This window comes from Artemia franciscana, chromosome 20 (assembly GCF_032884065.1).
Source record: "Artemia franciscana chromosome 20, ASM3288406v1, whole genome shotgun sequence".
NCBI lineage: Eukaryota > Metazoa > Arthropoda > Branchiopoda > Anostraca > Artemiidae > Artemia > Artemia franciscana.
Window position 1 is genome coordinate 8,050,375 of NC_088882.1, and position 22,395 is coordinate 8,072,769.

Sequence of the window (22,395 nt, forward strand, 5' to 3'; positions counted from 1 at the left end):
AACCATTTATCTATGATAATAGTAACTGATTAGGGACCCGTTGCAATTAAAAGTAAAAGGTATCGAATAAAACTTTCAAAAATATTCTTTATTTTCTTCTTCCGAAAATTCAGATGGCGCAAGGTCAGACTCCCTGCATGCCCTCCTCGTTATGTGGCAGTAGCACAAGCTGCAGCATCCTTTCATTTTTGAGCAGCTACAGTCTCTCCTGCATCTTCCACTTTTGCATCTGCAGTAAGCTTCCAGGCTTGATGCTTCTTTACAGCTTGAGACGACCGTATCTACTCCCCCTTAATCCATCTTCCATCCATAGAGGAGTGGATCTGGAATGCTCAGACGAGTCTGTACTGACGACAAGATTATCCATGTAGTGAATATAGCTCTTTGTATGCATGGCTCGAAAGTGTCGTCAGAAGGTGGCAGTCTTCTCACATCTTGTTTCTGGCACCAAATATAAGTCCTTACACTGGCTAATGAATTGAATCCGGCCTGCTTACCGCACACTTCAATGACCAGGGATTTTGATAGATCGTAAACTTCTTTAAACACGTCGACTGAAAGCTTCCCTTATGCATCATTGATCCACTCAGTCACAGATACCAATTTTGAGGCAAAAGTTGGAGACGCCGCGATGTTTAAGAAAGAAGCTTTCCCGACACCGAAGAAAAAGTTCGTTGTGTCACACCCTTAAAGACAGTGCACGAGCAGTAACATAATTTGCTCCTTTTAGGACAAGTGGAATCCATCCTCCAGCTCGTGTACTTGTAGAATGTCAAGAACTTCAAGAAAAGTTCACTCAGTTCCTCGGCTTGAAGCTCTTCAAAAAAAGAGCTCAGGCTACTGCTACGTCTGTTTCGTTGGCATGCACAACGATGCTACAAGTGTAACGCCTAGCATTCTTGGCATATGACATAAGGTGTTGGTCAGCCTCTTCGTGTCTGGAGGACAAGCATTTCTCGTAGTCACAGTGTTGTGGTAGAGTTGAACTGCAGCCACGCTTGACGAGAGACACTCTGAATCTCTCTTTGAACCCACATGAGAAAAAAAAGGTGCGCTCGGAAGCTGATTTTAGACCCTGAATGAAAGTTCTTCAATTGTGCTAAAACCGGAAATCTGGAAGTTTTTACCAGGGCTTCCACTCTCGAATCTCAAAATTCGGGGACAATTTTAAGAAATTCGGGGAGTTTTCGGGGACAAGTCTTCAAGATTCGGGGAATTTTCGGGGGCAAGTTCAAAATGGAATTTTGTTACAAAATTTGGGAGCCAAAATTGGTTATAGCTTCGTTTTCAGCCTCAAGTAGGGCTTGGATCCGCGTACTAAATCTTTTAATATAATAGTTTTTAACATAATAGGTTCTAGAGCTAGGGTACAGGATTGGAACCCATTGCCAAAAACGATTTTTGCTGGTATTGCAGACAAAACCTCAGAACTGTTTTTAAATAAATTAAAAAAAAATAGGCTAAATGACACTGCAATTTTGTTGCTTTAGGTTCTATATTATCTTTGCTGCTTTATTCCCATTGCCCAAAAACGAGATTTTTATGTCATTTATTTTCAGAAAGACGACGAAAATAAAGTAGCCTATAGAAAAGCAATAATCTCATAAAAGCAATAACATGTGCAATGATTTCTCGAAATTAATGAATATTCTTCGGCAAGCAAACATGAACTTACACCAGAAATTTAATTTTAAAAAATCACCTGAAAGCAAGGAACATAATTAAAAATTAAAACGAATAGAAACAATAACATAGTGAGAGGACTGTCCCCTTCTAAACACCCAACTATTCATGCTGAAGTTTTTTAGTACTTAAGCTTCTCATTTTTCAATTGTTTTGGAAGTTGTTCTTACAGAATCGGGACTAAATCTGAACTTAAGCGTAAAGAAAAAGGGGGCTATCCCCTTCATATATATAATATTTTTTTGTTAATCTTAATGTTGCTCCTTGGGCGTACTTTCAGACGGAAAAAATCTGTTATTTTATTTCAAACTGTTTTTTAAAAATACCAGGAAATCCAGCTCCATCTCCACAGAAAAATTATTCCTCTCCCAGGAAAAATTGTCTAGACAATTCAATACCGTTAAAAATTTATCCGGGACAAATACCATAAAGTTCCCCACGCGTAAGATTCGGTTTAAAAAGATAAACTCAAAATAAATAAAAAGAATTTTTGTTTAGGATACCTGGCCAATCCGTTTTTTCTCTGATTGGTTGAAATATATACAGGTTTTATTTTCTTGACTGGTGTTTCAAAAGCCTTTTCGATCCGGTGGTTCTACCTAGCTTCAAACACTTAGGCCTGCTTAAATTCTAGAGTGGAAATCAGCTTTTTCAATTTATTCTGCACCAAAAGGGGAGTATTTTGGGATGGGGGAGCCAAAAGAATTTTTTGAATGATCAAATATGTATTTGCAACAAACCTTGTTCGTACTATACTGTGCCGGAAAAAATAAAGCCTTCAAGTTTCAATTATATTCAATTATACAAAAAAAAATATGTCATTGAAAATTGCCACGAAGAGGCTCAATATCAGCTCTACTAAGCAGACTACCTAGGACCTAGGAAGCCACAAAACAGGAAATATGCATAGCTGCTTTTTTAGCAGTTGCAAAAGCCTTACTGTTTGACAGAAGCTTTGTCATTTGACAGTCAAGAACAAGAGAAGAGGAACTGAGATTGAGTCTCTTCATTCCCACTTTGGTCTGAAGACTACAAGCAGCCGATATTGTCGCCAAACAGTTTCGTTTATCTGTTTTCAAATCTTTGAGGGCACTGAACAAGCGTTCTACTGTAACGTTAGAAAGCGGCAGTGCACACATGTAATTATTATTATTATTAATTTATTACCCGTCAAAAACGGAAAAGACGGAGTATATAAAAGAAAAAGAAAGAAAAGCACAAAAATTTAAATACAATTCCACTACAAATATTATAAAATAACACTAGTCCAGGGGTGTTTGGCTCTTAAAACATTGGTACTGAATTTGGAGATTCTTCTCTCTATGGCCATGGAAGGGTTGGTGACCATATATTTCCTGGAGATGTCGCAATTGCTTTGCCACAAAGGGAGACGCAGGAGAAACTTATCATATCTGTAAAATGCGCTGCAAATGGCTTTCTTTTCGGTAGCTTTAAATACTTTCCAGAAGGGAACTAGAGCAAGCAGATGGGGGGTAGTAGAAGCTTTGTATATCCGGGTAAGGAGAGGACGGTTGAAACGATACTTATTGGCAACAAGTAATCCGTAAGACGTTCGTAGACGAAAACAGAGATGGTTTGTCAGTGCTGAGCGTGTGTCCTTCAATGTAGAAGAAATAGGAAAGCCAAGATACGTAAGGGACTCACAAGGCTTAATCAGAGTCTCACCAATTTTAACGGAGAGGTTAATTGAAAGTTCATTTTTTGAACCATTGAAGAACAGAAGTTCTGTTTTAGATTCGTTGAAGGAAAGTCCGATCTACATGTATGCCGCTGCAAGTTAGTCGTAATTTTGTTTAAATAAACATAGCGAACGAGAAACATGAAGAATGTCATCAGCAAAGCTCAGCAGCGAAAGATTAATCCCACGGAAAAAGCACGACGGCCTTATTACTTGCTGTGCTTCGATTATAGCGTTATTAAACAGTGATGGAGAAGTTTTGCCACCTCGACGTACGCCTTTGTTGACACTCAGCATTTATTTAGAATGAAAACTGCCGGACGGAGAGGGGATCAGGATAACAGCCGAGAGCTTATTGTACATACTGTAAACAGGGGAAAGGATGCAAGAGGAAACACCTCGCAGAAGGGCTTTGAGCAGGATATGGCCATGGATGCCAGAATCGAAGGCTCTTCTAACATCAAGTGCTCCAAAGACGAAAAGATCACCATTTTATCTGCATCAATAAGAAGATTTGCAAGAACGCTGTGAACGTGTTCCCGTCCTGAGTGCTTTTTGAAACCGAAGTGGTCGTCCGGAGTAGTGCATCGGAGTGCAATTTCATCAAAAATAAGGGATTCAAATAGCTTACAAAAAGTAGTTGAAACAGTGATCGGACGACATGAAGCGCACTGGTCAGCTGGTTTACCTTTTTTGAGAATAGGATGAACCAATCCAACACCAAAGCTGTCTGGAACGATGGCAGTAACGAAAATCATATGAAATAGCAGAGAAAGGTGCTCTAGGAGAAGATTGCTGGCAAAGCTTAAATAGGTACCAGATATACCATCGATGCCAAAGATTTCTGTTTTTTTACCTTATCAATTTTGGAACGCATCAAGGACGGAGTGACCAGGACACAAATATCCTTAACTGCAAACTGAAGCTCCTTATCGAGGGCTTGGCAAAAGGTGTTATCTAGGTAGGAATTAGGGGCTGAAAATTGGTCTCTGAAGTAGTCGCACCAGTCTATTTCTGGCATGCAGGGCTGGCCATTGGAAGATTTGTTCTTAGATCGAAGATGCCATAAAGCAAGAGGCAAATTATCGACAATCTTGCTGGTACGGGCAATTTCATTAGCCTTATGCTCTTCGATGGCTTTGGAAAATTTACGTTTCGTGTAAATACGAACAGCGTTGACTACTCCAGAGCACGGCTTCCCACAGTCTGCCCATAAATGTAGCCAGAATTTTGCTGAATCACATGCGGCCAGGAGATTAGAATTATTCCGCCAGTTACGCACTTCCGCGTCGTGGCGAATTTTGCGGACCGGAACTGCAGTTTCAATTAGAGCCTTGTTCCACGAAGGCAACCCATGACTTCTTAGAAAATTTGCTAAGCTAGGTGGGTTCAAGTTTCGAGAATTTACAGGATCAAGTAGACTTGTGAACTCATAAACGTCACATTCAAACGTAAAGCGTCTCTGTATCTGGATAATGGCCTCCTTGTAAAAGTCTCTTGCTGTTATGTAGACCTTCCTCACCTCCAACTGTGATATATCCGGACTAGACGAGACCAAGGATGCCAACTCCTCTTACGCAGTATACCCAAGATAGACCTTCTGAACGTCAACATAATGGGTCTCGTCTGTTACGTCAAGAGCCAAAAGGTCAGTACAGTTTCTGACGTAGGTTCCATCCATATAGTTTATAGCCAAGGTTGCAATAAGCTTAAGTATTTCCGTCTTCAGCTTATAGAAAATTGGTGACTTCGATTGAAACAATACATTAAAGTCGTTCAAAAGGCCTAGAGCGTAGTCAACAAACATCATTAGAACCTTCATAAAATGATTTTTCAGAGCACTAAGGGCAAGTTTATTGCAATGAGGGGGTCATCAAAATTGGCACTAGTGAAATAGAGGGACAATGCGCTCCACTGTTCAATGATTCTTCGCACACATGCATGGAGGGACAGTCACCGGGTTTGTCCAGGGGCTAGAATTTTGTGATCTGGTGTAGCCGAGAAATCTTGAAATTCTTTACGTACTGCAACTCGCTTAGCGCTCATTGAGAAATGACTATATACGTGGCTACAAAATCTTCCAGAGTTTTGGTAAGCTTCTTACAGGCATACGAAGCACACAGATGAATGGAGTGGCAGCCACACCTGACAACTACCACCCACGGATAATTGTCACTGATCAGCTTTGCTACCGAATTATGACATCCCATCATTGAGTTTGTTGTGTCGGCACAGAAACCAGTCCAATTTCGCAGAGGCACTTGGTTTTCTATTGTTTTCAATGGGCACTGGTCTGATTGGTGTTTCTCTGAGCACCTCAAACAGACTGACTGACTCTTTAGCTCTGCATTCTTTTTTAGTGTGCTCATATTCTTGGGACTTATAACACTGAAGGATTCTGCAATAGTACTGATATACAATATACCTCCCTTTTTCTTCCAAAGCACCAAACATTTGGTGCTTGCGTGTATATTGTTGCAGTTTGTCCTTTAGGGAGGATTCCAAATAGAGGTCGAGAGTAGGGGGGATGGAAATTTTGGGTGGGACCAGGTAGACCCTGGTTAGGTAACTGAAGCATTCAGCTGCAATCACAATTGTCTAAAGTGTAAGTATGGTAAAATAATCAAGGAAATACGAAGAATCACCAATACTCACGAGATAATTATAACTTGAAGCAGATGATATTATATCCAACCGGTTAATTTTGAACTTTCTAATGCTTAGAAGATTTGAATTTCCGAACTATAGGCTCAATTCCGTTTTATATTTTCAATATCATACGTTCGCCAGCGTACCATAGTATAAAGTTGCACAACAATATTAAAATTGTAGAACGAACAGTGAGCCTTCCATTAACTCTATTTCGGACAGATCATGGGAAAAGAAAGATTTTCGGGGAGTTTTAGGGGATTCGGGGAACGATGTTTTTTTTCGGGGATTTTTCTCAATTTTCGGAGAAATCCCCGAAAATTCGGGTACAATGGAAGCACTGGTTTTTACCTTTTCCTCATCGGAGTCTGCATGCTGATTTCAACGAGATCGACTCTCCGGTATCTATGAGCCTTCCAAACACCCCTTCGTACCGATCCACGACATTTTAGACTTCAGGAATACCCACTGGAAGAACACTCAGCAACGATAAAAGCAATCTTTCCGCAAAGGATTTGACTGTTTCAAGCCTGGCAGGCCGATATGACATTATCTTGGACATTAGGTCGTTGATGTGCACTGTAGCTGATGCTGTTTCTTTTCAAAGTCGAATTTCAAAGTCACTGTTCAAGCTGCATGTCTTCCTTTTTTTTTCTTTGCCAGTTCAACACAACAGCTTTGTTCCCCGTCCTTGTTTTCCAGCCAGAGAATGTCTTGGTTGATTGTTGTGGAAGATGTTCAAAAATAGATCGAAGGAAAGGAAGAATCTCTTTTGCGAGGATCTTTGCAACTGCTTTCTCCTTTTCTTCACCGTAGCTCAAATGAACAGTAATAATTCTCTTCAAGACTGTTACTTCAGAACTCAAGAGATCGATTCTAGGGACACCCTTCACTTTCTGTGAGTTTTTCTTTCTGAAGGGAAAGTCTGGAGTACAACCTTCTGCACACCTTCTTTCCTGTTGCACAGAAAGTCATCAACCACCTCTTTTCCTTTTGTGGCTACGCAAGTATATCAGAAACAATCTTGTCATTGTCCAAAACTTCTGGCATCACAATATTCACTAGGTCAAAGTCCACTCAGCCGAACAGATTGCCACATGTAGTGAATATGTCTTGAACTCTGTCTCGCGAAAGTTGCAATCACGTTGTCGTCAACTGATTGTCTTCGTGATGGTTCAATGTCTCTGTGGATATGTTGACAACTAACAGGAAACCATTGCTGATAGCAGTAGAATTTGGTCCAAGATTCAGTCTGTCTCTCATCCACTTGTTCTCCTATTATTCAGACCGTCGTCTTTGCATCCTTATTCACCGTATATTTCAGTATGTAATTAGACCAGGTGGCCATGAACCCGGTGTGCGTTGTCTTCACTGTGAAGTATCCTTTCATGAACTTCCTGTGTACATCAGGAAAGGTTTGTTGTAAACTTCAAATGCCTGATAGGTACTGTATGAGACATATTGTATACTGAGGATGGTCAGCCACCGCCAAGTATGGCAACATCTGAGCATTTGCTGTCAAGTGAGACTCCCAGTCACAGTCTCGTTCAGCATGAATAAATTGCATCACCATTTCAAGTATTTCCAAGAACTGCCGCCAAAAAGCAAACGTGGGTACCACGTTTCGCAGGGTGTCGAAGGCATTTGTTATTGGAGCCAAAGCGATCAAGGAATTGTTTGCCTCCTGAAGTATAGTTCACCCGTCAACACCCTTTGCCAATGAAGTCCTGAATAACTCAATGGCAATACCCAGCTGGTCCAAACGGGATAAGTTATCTTGTGCTTCGGAGTACTACTCTTCCAAAGACTCCCAGTAGAGGGCTAGCAAGACCAGAAGAGGGCTATGCTTTAGCAGCATTACATCATCACTTCAGGGTCAATGATTTTTTATCTGTTCAGGAAAGATTAATTCTACCTGCTGTCACGTGATGAAAAAAAACTTCCCGCTAGGTAGCAGGCTACAAAATTCATCTTATCGGGTACAAGCGCTAAAAAATTTGAAGACCCCAAAGAGACAATAATTTAAACTTTTTTTCTTTGCTCAATGTGTTTGGAATTAAACAAGCTTTCTTTTTGAATATAAGAAATTACTTTATCTTGAAAAAATTTTGTGTTTTTAGCCTTTCTGTTAGAAATTTGTTGACAAAATGAATTTTTTTAAAACTGCAGTAAAAAGTGTACTTTTTTCTATTATTTTTACAAGCAAAAATCATCTTCTCCTCAAAAGTCTCTTCTTTTGATTGATGTAAGAGAAAGATGGATTTAATCAATCTTATTTTTAAAAAAAAGTTTAGAATCGTTGAACCCCATTATAGGCCAAATTTGGTGTTTTGGGCCTATATCTCAGAAACACCCATACGACGAACATCTGCCCTACGATATCCGTTTTCAGCATGGTCGATTAACCTTGGATCCACCCTTAACATTTTTTTACTTTACTAATTGATAAAAAAAAACTAATTGATAAATAAGCGAGATACAGAATCTGGGACTCTGACTACTACGAATGTTTACTTAATTTCTGTTCATTTTGAGTTTCTCTTATTTTTAAAAGTAAATTATGTCATTTTGAGTTTGAATTGCTATAGGAATTAATTTTTAATGACCCTCAGTTGAAAATAGTGTTTACTTTTCTGTGAAAAACTTTTACGGAAAGTTTTTTTATTACATTTGTTCGTTTTAATTTCCAAAATTTGGAAGTTTTTTTAACATTCCCCGTTTCGAAATCACATTTAATTTTTTAGTATCAAATTTTCAACATCAAAGTATCAAAACATCAGTGGTGTTTTTTTTTCAACACTAAGTTTCGAAGTTCAAGATCCCCCTCGACATACCCTGAAAGTAATTGCAAATAGATATGGTAGCAATTGCATGCAATCAAATTCACAGTTGCAACTTTTGGCAGTTGGAAGTATTCACAGTTCACAACCATTCTCATTTACAGGCGCAACAGTAGCAGTAGTAGGTGTGGCCTTAAATGTTTCAACTTAACAGCCATACCTGTTCCTAAGAAATTGTAGATAGGCCTTTTTGACATCTTGGATAAATATTTTTTATTTAGCTCAACACACATCCCTCAAAATTTCCCAGAATTTTGGCTAAATACCCTTAGCCTTTTTGGACACATCCAGAATCAAACATTCGTCCTTTCCAAATGTTAAATTCTGCATTTAATGGCTATTTCAAAATTTTAATCAAGCATCTTTGGAGAAGATAGCTAAAAAATGAATGGGAGGGGGATGGATGTACTCCAACCATTTTTATGGCACTTGGTATTAACCAAATGATAAATAGCAATCGCAAATTCTGTCAGTCCCGGTTTTGCTACTTTAGGCACTTCCAGGTGAGCTAGGACGGTGAAATTTGGCAGGCGTATCAGGGACCAGACCAGATTAAATTAGAAATAGTCTTTTCCCCGATTTGACCATCTGAAAGGGGAGTGGGGCCCGTTAATTCGAAAAAAATAGAAAAATGGAAGTATTTTTAACTTACGAACGGTTGATCAGATTTTAATGAAATTTGATGTTTGGAAGGATATCTTGTCTCAGAGCTGTTATTTTAAATCCCGACTGGATCTCAGTAAATAACGATCCGGTGAAATTTGGGGGGGGGAGTTGGGAGGGGGAAACCTATAATCTTGGAAAATACTTAGAGTGGAGGGATCGGGATGAAACTTGGTGGGAAAAATAAGCACAAGTCCTAGATACATGATTGACATAACCGGATCTGTTCCGCTCTCTTTGGGGTTTTTGGGGGGTAGGGATTAATTCTGAAAAATTATAAAAATGAGGTATTTTTAACTTACGAACGGGTGATCGGATCTCAGTGAAGTTTGATATTTAGAAGGTTATCGTGTCTCAAAGCTCTTATTTTAAACCCCGACAAGATCTGGTGACATTGGGGGGAGTTTGGGGTGGGGGAGACTAAAATCATGGAAAACGCTTAGATTGGAGGGATCAGGAAGAAACTTGGTGGTAAAAATAGGTAGAAGTCTTAGATACGTGACTTACATACTTGGAACGGATCCGCTCTATTGGGGGGGGGGTAAGAAAAAATTACGTATTTTTAACTTACGAAGGAGTGATCAGATCTTCATGAAATTCATATTTAGAAGGACCTCGTGACTCAGATCTCTTATTTTAAATCTCAACTGGATCCAGCGTCATTGGGGGGGGGGGCAGTTGGGGGGACCGGAAATCTTAGAAAATACTTAAAGCGGAGAGATCAGGATGATACTGGATGGGAATAATAAAAACCAGTCTAAGATACGTGATTGACATAACAGGAACGGATCTGCTCTCTTTGGTGGAGTTTTTGAAAATTGAGGTATTTGTAACTTACGAAAGGGTGAAATTTGATATTTAGAAGGATCTTGTGCTTTAAGGCTCCAATTTTTAATTCTGACCAGATCCTGTGGGATTGGGGGGAGTTGGAAGGGGGAACTGGAATTCTTGGAAAACGTGAAAATTTGGGTATTTATATCTTACGAATAGGTGATCGGATCTGAATGAAATTTGATATTTAGAAGGAATTCGTGTCTCAAAGCTCTTATTTCAAATCCCGACCAGATCTTTTGACATTGGGGGAATTGGAGGGGGAAACCTTGGAAAACACTTGGAGTCGAGGAATCGGGATGAAGCTTGGTGGATAGAATAAGCAAATGTCCTTGATACGTGATTGACGTAATCGTACTAGGTCCGCGCTCTTTGGGGGAGTTAGGGGGTGGGGTTCAGTGATTTGGCGAGTTTGGTGCTTCTGGACGTGCTAGGACGATGAAAACTTGTAGGCGTGTCCGGGAGCTGCACAAATTGACTTGATAAAGTCGTTTTCCTAGATTCGACCATCTGGGAGGCTAAAGGGAGGTGAAAAATTAGAAAAAACTAGGTATTTATAACTTACGAGTGGGTGATCGGATCTTAACGAATATTGATATTTAGAAGGGCATCGTGACTCAGAGCTCTTATTTTAAATCCTGACCGGCATTAAGCCTCTGATTTTCCTTTTAAATAAATCTATTGATTCTTAGAATTTTATTAGAGCTCATACCATATGAACTCTTGGCTCTTAGCTCTTCTCGCCTCGTCACCAGTGCCATATGTGCGCTTAGCTCTTGTTTAATATAATTCTCAACATACTCTAAAAGTTTAATCTTAATACCCTCAGCTGTTGTTGTGATATTGCAGGGAATTTGGATTCACATAGCATCTTTAAATGTATTGTAACATACCCCTTAACATTCTCCGAAGTTTCACTTCAAAACCCATAGCCTTTTCGAGCACACTTAATATAGATAATTCCTCTTTTTTTAAATAACGAATCCAATTGTAGAAAAGAGCAAACTGTATAATTTATTATCCTTACCCTGGGGGCTATAGAAGGCATTACATCCCTGGAGGAATAATTACTAGACCTTTTGACAGTTCTGAATAGAATCGGCTTTTTAAATTTGTGATCATAGATGAGAGAAGGGAACATCTTATGGGCAAGGGGGGTTGGATGCCCTGCGATTTCTCTTCAACGTCTCCTGAAATTTTCAACTTAATACCCGCAGCCATTTTTTAGGACAATCAGCATGAACACACTGTGAAAGTTTCTCTCGCCATTACCCTCAGCCATTCTTAAACCTATACCCTCAGCCATTCTTAAAATATAGCAGATATCCTTTTTGATAAGGTGGGTGCATATAATGGCTTTTGATTTACTATAACAAACGCATCAACATCCTGCAAGGTTTCACCTTAGTCTTTTTTCAGATTAATCCACAGTCAAATATTTTTTCCTTTTCCTAGTGATAAATACTTTTGTAAGCAATTAGTGAATTACATAATTTACAATCCTTACCCAGGGGCTATAGGGGTATGGCATTCCTGGAAGCATAGCCATTAGACCTTTTGACTAGTTTGAAAGGAAATTACAATTCCAAAATTGTGATCAGTGATCAGTAGAGGAGGAACCTAAAAAGCAACTAGGGGGAGGGGCTAATTGCCCTAGAATTTCTCTTTAACATCTCTTCAACTTACCCTGATATTTTCAACTTATATTCTGCAACAAATTTCGCCTGTCTACAATTTCGGTTTTCATTATATATGCGGACAGGTTTCTTAAATTAGACTGGGCCAAGCTATTCATAGAGTCTTTTAATATTAAATTGTTATAAACTGGGCTTAAGGAAATATCTCCCGTGTCTCTATTTATAGCCAAATTCCTGTTTATATATTTTTTTATCTAAATTGTCTCTTTAAAAGATTGCGGTAGGCCATTTACTGTAGATATTAAAGTTGCCTCTTCAAAAAGAACTAAATGGTCAGGACTTTTGTATATATGCTGGGCCAGAGCTGAATCAAAGTTGTCATTTTATTTTCCAATCTCAGGGACTTATTTATTGAAATTTTGTGTTCATACAATCGTTCCCCTAGTTGTTGATGGGTCCCGCCAATGTAAAATTTTTAACATGAACACGGGACTCTGTAGACACCACTACCTAGTATAGGGCCCGTTTTATCCTTTCCGAGTTGAAAAAATGTTCAACTTTTTGTTCAGTTTTGAAAGAAACGGAGAGATTATGTTTTTGTTTGTTTTTTCAAGTTTGTCGCTGAGTTTCGGGACGTATGGTAATGTAGTGAAAGTTTTTTTTCTCAATTGCCAGTGCAACTGAATCAAGGGGGGCGGGCTCCCTGTTTTCCTGTTTGACCTTTTTTAATCGTCTATCTATTATATTTTCAATGAGATTGATTGGGTAGCCATTGCAGAATAGAATCTCTTTAACATAATCTAACTCGGATTTTACATGATTATGTGAACATATTTTTAGAACCCTGTCAACTAAAGAAATTACTACCCCTCTTTTTACACAAGGAGAGTGATTTGACGAGAAATGTAGATGCCGATCATTATGGATTGGCTTTCTATATATAGAAAATTCAAGGCTAGGAATATTTTTATAATTAAAACATCCAAGAAAGGGAGCTTTCCTGAATCTTCCAGTTCTATTGTAAATTGAAAATTCAAATCAAAAGAATTCAAATGTGCCAAAAAATCTTTTAGAGAGTCCTGACCATGTTCCCAAACAGCAAGAACATCATCAACGAAACGAAACCAGAGAGAGTGTTTTAAGGGGAAACTGTTCAAAGCAGACTGTTCTATGAAATCCATGTCGAAATTTTCCAAAAAAGGAGACAAAACAGTGCCCATGGGTAGGCCCTTGACCTAAAGGAAAACTTTTTCTCGAAACATAAAATATAAGGAGAACTTGTTGCAAAGACGTACAAGCCTCATGATTGTGTCAATTTTCAAGGTTTTATAGTCTGACCAAGCAGAATTTTCCTCTAATTTTCTTTGTAAGGCCTGTTCACATTTATGGACATCGCATGAAGTGTACATGGAAACTGCATCAAAACTAGATAAGATAGTTTTTTCTGTTATACCATGATTTTTCAGCTTCTCAACAAGATCTATGGAATTTTTTTTTTAAATACTACCGCAATCTTTTAAAGAGGTAATTGAGATAAAAAAAAACATATAAATATAAATTTGGCTATAAATAGAGAAACGGGAGATATTTCCTTAAGACCAATTTATAACAATTTAATATTAAAAGACTCTATGAATAGTTTCGCCCAGTCTAATTTAAGAAAACATGTCCGCATATATAATGAAAACCGAAATTGTAGACAGGCAAAATCTGTTGCAAAACAAAGGATACCTTCTGTCACCTTTATAACGCCTTTGGGAAACTTCGGGGATTGTGGACTACTAAACGATATTTAAGAGCTCCTAGCTAATTAAAAAACGAAACAAAGAGCCTTTTTCTAATATGGTCCATCGATAAACAACAAGTAGTTTACACAGCTTCTGGCTCTTACTCACAGGCTATCTCGGTTATGTTGACCCTGAAAAAACACTTAATTGACCTATTAACATTTTTAAACAAAATATGGCCATCTCAAGATCGTGATTGAATCTTAAGGTTAGGGAAATGGCAATGAGAAAAGGTATGGAAGGGAGACTTGCAGCCCTTAAATGATTTTCATTCCTTAAGCCGCACTACACCTTTTTATTTCAAATCAAACAACCCTCTTTCAAATATTACAAAAACCCTTCCATGCAGTCTGGGAAATGAACCCTTTTTTTGCCCTTTGCTTGATCCCATTTGTGTTTTTTGTTGTTTTTCTCTTTTTTGGAGGGGTGGGGTTTTCTCAATTTCTTGTTGTGTATTTTTCTGTTTCCATTACGATTCCTTTAGATCCAAAAATCAAGCATACAAATTCAAAGTAATTGGGAAAATAATTTTTGGGCTCTTTCTTAGCTTTTTTTGGGAAAAATATACCCCAAAATGTTTTCTTATGCATTAAGCTCTTTTTAGCTCAAAGAGTTCAGCTATAAGTCTTGAGCTTTAGGAGACAGAAAAGCTTTTAGCCTATTCCCAATCAATTAATAGGTTAATCCTAATGAAGTATAACCTTCATACAACTTTTAGTTTATATAATGATAAAATTTGGACACTAAGGGGGGAGGTAAATTATTAAAATAGTGCCCCTAGACTAATCTGACATAACCTAAACTAAACACCATCACCCCCTTTGCGGAAATACGTAGCTCAAATTATACAAGTCCGATGTATTTTATTACCCGTCGCTTGTCTTTGTTGCTATTAAACCGGTTTTCTGAGATATAACCTAAGTGTATCTTTTCCTACAATCTTTTCCTATCTATCTTTTCCTCCTGTATCTTTTGAGAACATGCTGCTTGTTGTCTGATCCCGACTTGCTCATCATGAAGATTTGTATTTTGGGTATCACAATGTAAAAGTATTTGCTTTATAAGATTGTTTATGTCATTAAACTTAGTGCTTTCGTAAAGTTCTGTAAAACAGATATGCTAGTGTCTAAAAGATTCAAAAAACACCTTAGGACACTGTCAAGTCAAGAATTTAAAATTTGATTATCCACCAAAGTCTTCTCATTTACATTGCGTTTCATATATTATCTGTTATATTATCAAAATAGCAAGGATATAGTACACACAAAAATTTATATAAAGAATTAAAAAGAAAAATGGACAATAGTAGTTAAATCACTTTACAGATTTGCAAATCAATTTAGATGATATAATTAAAATCATAGTCAATAGGTATTTGCTCTTAAGAGAGTTTACGTTTTATTTCTTTTTTCACGTCTGAAGTCTAGCAGGTGAATGTTTCTTATTATAAAGATAACGTACAGCCAGTAGGTTCCACTAAAATATAATGAATTTTAGACGTAGTTTGGTGAGAATCCCTTGTTTTTTTTTACGACTGAGTGATAGAGTTGAAACTCTCAGTAAATTAAACCTTCATGAACAGTATTTTTCAAGACGTTCTATCCCTTATTTTCTATTTAGGGGGAGGAAAGATTGGAAGATCAGAGAGATGTTCAAATTGAAGGGATTGAAAAAATAACGAAAAATCTTAATGCGCTGGTTTGGTTATTCGGCCGTGTGTTTTCGTGACATGCGTACGGGTTGTCTTCCATGCCTCCTGCAAAAGTTGCTTAAGATGTTAAAAGTTGCTTAAGATTTTATGCCTCCTGCAAAAGTTGCTTAAGATGTTTCAATCAGGCAAAGCTGGTGATTTAGTTCTGTTTCTGTATTACCATTATACATTTTTTTCGGTACTTGCATATCGTCCTGACCACACTCAAGAAGTGAAGTTAGGTTAATCATAATGAAACATACCTAAATATGATGAAAATATAATACTTTAGTAACAAAATTATAGAAACTACAACAGAGAATTAAGGAAAGCAGGTAACGCAGTATATTTAATACCTATCCTAACCTAACCAAAACTATTAACCTTGTAGTTTATCTCACTCAGGCCTGGCTGATAATTTTTGAGAGTGAAAACAAAAATATCGGTTTTTAACAGACCAGTCTGATCAAACTTCTTGAGTGTGGTCGGGATAATACGTAAGTACTGGTCTTTCAGATGTTAGGTCTCTTTTTACCTGTTCGTGCATTGCAATGTTTTTTTATATTTCTTGGCAAGGTCGTACACAGGAGGGTGGGTAGGGGGATTATAACTCCCAAAATTTTGTCCAGTTCGTAGAAACGTAACAAAAATGCATATAAACAAATCTTTGTCACGTTTTTTCGAAGTTTTTTGTGACCTCCCAACCCCCGAATAAAAATCCTGGATGCGGCCTTATTCTTAGGTACATAACTATACGTAATGCTTCCACAGCATTTTATCTCTAATTCTAAACAAATCATTTACAGTACAGCCATAAAAAGGTAAGCCATAAAAAGGTAAGCCATAAAAGGTAATAAAAAAGTAATAAAAGGTAATAAAAAAAGGTAATAAAAGGTAATAATATAAAATTAAAGGTAAGCTATAAAAGGTAATATACAAAAATTTCTATTTAAAGTTCATATACAAAAATAAACTGAATATTAACAGCTGAGATACTAATATTTGGGAGAATACGACTTATAAGCTGGACTAGGGTATGCTGGTGACTTGTATACTGGTTCAGGGTATGCTGGGGCTTTGTATGCTGGGGCTGAATAAGACGGCTTGTATGCTGGCTTGTAGTCATAGTTAGCTTCACCAGAGTATTGAACATCAGCAACATACCCGGTGTAATCATCAGCAGTGTAGGTCACGGTCTGTACACGACCGTCTGGAAGAAGGGTCTGGTAACTGCCTTTGACGTATCCATTGCCATCTGAGGTTTCTTGGTGGTTGTAGTCGTTGTAGGTGTAGTCGTCTTTCACTGCCCAGGCAAAGTCGTAAGGCATCGGTGGATGCTACAACAAATAATAAGACTTAGAAAAAAACTGAGCTAAGGGCAATATATTTGAAGCTAAAGTAATAATATGCTTATAAAATTGAATAACCTTCATCATAAACATATAAATGAAAAAAAAATAATGAATATGAAGTACTTGTCTAATGTAAATAATGAATTATATAGTTTTTTGAGGTTGATGCCATTTCTAAAAGACTTAAAAAATACTGAGCTATAGATGAAATTAAAACCACAATAAGAAGACTCTGAACAGATATAATGACGTTCCTCATTTAACAGATAATTATAAAAAGAAAAACAAACAATTAAATTTAAGCAATCATTTGTTTTGAAACGTTTCGTAAGAATCAATCATTCAATCAATCAATCCCATTCATTTGAAGAGCATTTTGCGTAGTTTTGAAAGCTATTTGTTATAAAATATGATCAATAGACTATTAAATGTGTTACTGGCCAGAGAAAAACAGTTCAGACACCATGTAGTTTGAAGAAATTTCCAGTCTAAATCGGTTTCTTGCTATTTCCCTCAGCGTAATATCAATTTTGTGTTCTTTTATGCCAATAAAGTGGATAAATACCCTTTACACACGTTACAGATGCATACCCAAGGCTTACAGCGATTTGGGACAACGCTGGTTTTCACCCCCACCATCACAAACACAATGTAAGTAAATGAAATATAGTTTATTTTTTGGAAAAAGTCTACCACCCTCTCAGAGGCTTCACTCGCAGAAGCCACTGCATAGGCTGCCTCTTGTTACTATCAACTGATATATTTCCCTATAGATTTCCTTCAAAAGTTACCATACAGGTTTTCATGGGTCAGTTTACCTATTATTTTAACTTATGGGTCAAATTCATCCCATAAATTGCTACAGGGAGTTTTTTCATTCTATGGCAGCCTACAGGATGTTTGAAGACTCTTTGCTTGCATTACCATGTAGTTCGATACATGTTACCATGTTACCGATACCATGGTATCGAATCGATACCGATTCGATACCATGTTACCAGCAATATTTTACCCTATATGGTGGTATTTTTTTGCATTCGCTTATATGATGAATAAAGTCTTCTTATCAAGGTTGCAGTGATGACTGCAACTTAGTAAAGAACGAACCACAACCCGTAGCAAGCAATCAAAAATATTTATTTAGAAAAACCCTCTAATAAGGCGTCGGACTGAAATGAAAGTATACAACTGGAAATGTCATTGTTGAAAACCCTATTCAGGAAACTTATAGCTTCCCTTCCTTGAATGGCAAGGAATATCACTTTTTTTGCATGGGTAGGACTGGTGTTTCCTCTTTTCCTGTCTTTTCTCCACCCCTGATGCTTTCATAAGGCCAAAGGTTGACTTTGCTAATGTATTACCCTCTGGGTTATATTCGTTCTATGGTCTTCCATAACAGGGATAACCCTTTACGGATGCTCTCAGATTGGTGGTCAGTACTGTGTTAAAACTACTGCAACAAGGGTACTATACTAGGCTGTTGAGATTGTTACTTATGTTATTCTCGTTTTGAGAGGGGAATACAACCGCTACCATTTTTTTAAGGATCCATTGACGTCATTGACGTCATGCCCTATTGACGTCAGCAGGCTAGTTTTCATATTAAGATATTTGTATTTTTACAACTATTACTAATGTAAATTTTCTGTTGCACTGAGAATTTGAAACGCATATAATATTCTAATGAAAATATTCAAATAATGTCTAAATTACATCTAATTTATTACATTATTATTAATTAATTAATATTATTAATTAATTACATCTAATTTAAAAGCACTCTGTTATCCTCGGCAGCAGAATTGTTTTACGAATGTCTAATAGCAAATATCCAACTGACATATATAAGCGAGCATTCTTTTATGTATATCAATTTTTTTTTAAACTGTTATTTAGTTTAAATTCCCAAAAAGATACAAGAAAAATAAACTCCCCAGTAATAATGTCTAGATAATGGATAGATGAACATAAAGCAATAACAGCAGCAAATTTAAGCGTAAGAAACCAAAGTCTCATAGTATATAGTGGTTAATTGTTCTACCTGTCACTGGACTAATATGACTAAGTAATATAAACACGTTATTTTAGTCAGTCAAATAAAAACAAATACTTTTTAAACATCTATTTTGGAAGTATCACCTTATTTTAGGAAAAGCAGGAATTGTCATGGTTTTATATATTCTTGATTTTTTTTTTTCTTTAATTCGTTAAATAGAAACTTACACCACCAGATACATGCTTAAAAAGGAAGAACAGGAATTAAATTTCTGATGAAAATGACCTCTATAATTATGTTGGTTTAGGGGTGGCAGGTGCCAATTTCAAAACAAAAAACAAGGGTGAAAAGTCCGCAGAAAATAAGCTGGAAACGTAGGACACCGAACAGCTTAAGAAAGTTTATCTTTTCTTTATAGATGTGGTTGCCTTTGAGACAACACTTTTACCCAAAGTGTCTGTGGAACTTTATAATACAATATAACGAAAATATAATAAAGACGAAAATATGATACGGCCCTTAGAATTCCATAAATCGTAATAAGAACAATCGAAAACCATTTCTTTTTTCTGGTATGATTAGAGATAGGCTCAGGGACAAAATGCTCTTATATTAATTTTTATGTTAAATTCATCTGTCGCTATGCTTTAAAGCTGCAATTAAAAAAAAACTGTTACGTTAAAAAAAGCAATTACGTTAATTTTGTCCTGAGCAACGAGACATTACTAATAAATATAGAACTTACATCATTTTTGTATGATGGCTTGTAATCAGGTTTGTAGCCAGAATAGGACGGCTTAGAGTACTGGGGAGCAGCATAAGCAACAGCAACAAGGGCAGCTACAAAAATTCCCTGAAAATAATACAATAAACTTAAAATAACCTACGCATATCACTGGCACCAATCCATGGAACTATGGATTACGTTTTTGTTTTTAATTAAGCTTGTTTCATTTTAGCGTTTTTAATGACATTTATTTTTTATTCAAATGATTAACTTTCTTCTGTACCTTTTATCTAATGCTATTGACACAATTTGCTGCATAAAGAGATGTACTAACTCACTTAGGGATATGGTTTCGACTTAATGCCTTTCAGAAGAGGCTTTTTCTCAAATACCCATCCTGTAGGGAAGGGATGAAAGTTAAGGGGGATACAAACAGACTAATGTCTCCTTCCGCCCTTCCCCCCCCCCCTTGCGATCCTATTTATTGCTAAATTAGTAATTATAATTTTATTTTTATTTCTTCTATCCCTTTTCTACAGGATGGGTATTTGAGAAATAGCCTCATTTGAAATGTATTAAGTCGAAACCGTATCCGTGAGTGAGTTAGTACATCAGTTCAGGATGGCGTATTCTACCTTAAGCTCTTAAAAGAAAGAAAACCGTAGAAAAAATGCCGCTTAAGCAAACAAAAGCAAGAAAAACCTGCACCAAATGGTGAGGTTTTGACCCCCCACATTTGTAAACTAAAAAGTATACCCTATACATCTTTTGTATATCTCTAATAAATAGACTAATCCCCCCTCGCAATCCTGTTAATTGCTAAATTAGAAATTATAATTTTCTTTTTATTTTGTTTCTAATTTGTTTTTTACTAAACGACTATTTACAAAGATCAGGGAAATAATATCGTATTCTATAAAAATGGTGGGAATTCTCTTCAAATGCTCGTATGTTCATAAATCACTATAATTTACCCTAAAGAAAAAAAAACTTTAATAACTTTAAAAACAAAATTCCTAAAAAAGCTTTAAAAAACCCATCCAAAGTTTATTTATATTCATTTTTTTTTTTTTTTTTACGAGTCGGACAAACATTTCGGGGGGAGTTTAAACCCCTTACCCCCTTTCTCTTGATGTAGTCTTGTCTGTAAGTCATAGTTTCCGTAACATTTTTACATATGGTAAATATTTTAATTTTTTATCAAACAAAGTATTTTAATTTAACAGTTATGTTTTAACTTAATTTATTAACATAAAGTCAAACTTTAAGCCAAAACCATACAAATTTAAAATAGAGAGAAATCCTTATACCAAATAAGCAACGTTTGCTATGACCACTGCTTGCTATGATATGGCAATGCTTGCATTGATCACTCAACCTTTAGCCCCCCAACAACATGAAAAGAAGGATAAAAAAATGAAATATTGAAATAAATCCTATAGGGTAAATTAAAATATAATGGTAAATCAATATATATTTCTGGTTTTAGGCCCCTTCGAAAATAAAATGAGCATATAAAAATAAAGGCTTGTTTATTCTACTTCTTTATTTACTATATAATGGCTAAAAAGACTGTTATTGAACTTATCCTTTCAAAAATAAAAATACTTTGTGACTACATTGGTTTGTGCTCATTTTAGGAAAATTAACAAATATAATTTATTTTCAAAATTTAGTGAGTCAGTTTACATCCGCTGAATTTTTTTTTTTTTAATTAAACTAGTATATGAATTATTTGGCTGTTCTGTACCAGACCACTTTGGTTTTGGTTTCTTGACTTTATTTAAGCCTCCTTGATTGAAGATTTTTTCAGAGATTTTTTTTTTCTTGTAATTGATGGTGATGTGCATCCAAGGTAACCTTGAGTGCCAGTAAAACCTATCAGAATAACCTTTTCTGTAAGAAAAAGAATCCTATATGCTCAACTTCTAACAAAACCTGGAACATGGTTCACCAATTCTTTGATACCAAAATGTGATACCAAAATTTGGAATATAATACCAAAATATTATGTGTTCACTTTAGCTTTAATACTGACAAGAATACAATATAGTACAACCTTTTATCTATTTTCTATTTTCCTTTGTAGGTTTCCTGAAAGCATTTGGTTTTATTCCATTTTTACAATCTGATATTGAATTTCTTATTTATTCGAACATTGGTTTAGATTTTATAGGACTTACAAATTCTTAGAAATAAATAAAAAAAAAGTATGTTTACGGATTTCATTAGTACTAGGAAATGGGGGAAGGGGCAGCTAAATCTATTTACGACTGATTTCTAAAAGAGTTTGGAAAACATGTAAAAATTGAAATTTCAAACAGTCGGCTTGTGATCTTGATATTGCTAAACTTCAAAAAAAGAATATCAAAGATCGTAGTTAATAGTCAAATTAATTTATGTTCTTAAAATTATTTTCTTTTGTTTGTTTTTCCTATGGAAAAATTTGAACCAGTACTACCAGACGCGATACATTTGCGCCATCGGGACATTTGTTTGAAGGTTTTGCAGTAAATTCTTCAAATTGGTTGTCAAAATTCTTTAAGAACGATGGATTAAAACAATAGCTATTTATTTTGAAAAAAAAACGATTTTTTTAAGCGCTATGAAACTTTAGCCTAGTTTTTCGAGCTTGTCTCCCCATGGGCCTATGTCATTTATATATACATGTATGTGCGATTAATAAATAAATGAACTTGAACTTAACGTAAAGATTGAGGAAGTGCAGCCGCTTCATGTACATGATAATAACTTTTAATGGCACTCTTTATTTTTATTTGAAAAAACTTATTTTTTTATGAAAGTAAAACAGTTCAAAATAGGGATGATACCTTTTTATTG

General features: G+C 36.3%; 1 protein-coding gene across 2 annotated transcripts in view; it reads right to left on the minus strand.

The window, feature by feature from the left end:
• LOC136040399 (cuticle protein 7-like) overlaps positions 1-22,395 on the minus strand; it is a 47,943-nt gene that overhangs the window by 25,006 nt on the left and 542 nt on the right. Inside the window, exons 2-3 of one of the 2 annotated variants that reach the window (XM_065724675.1) lie at positions 19,573-19,680; positions 16,411-16,816 (exon numbers count right to left, since the gene is read on the minus strand). The exons of the other annotated variant lie outside the window; for it this stretch is intronic. Coding sequence (XP_065580747.1) covers positions 16,475-16,816; positions 19,573-19,680 — 450 coding nt within the window. The 3' untranslated portion in view covers positions 16,411-16,474. Of the gene's footprint in view, positions 1-16,410; positions 16,817-19,572; positions 19,681-22,395 lie in introns of those variants that run through there. 2 annotated transcript variants of the gene reach the window in all.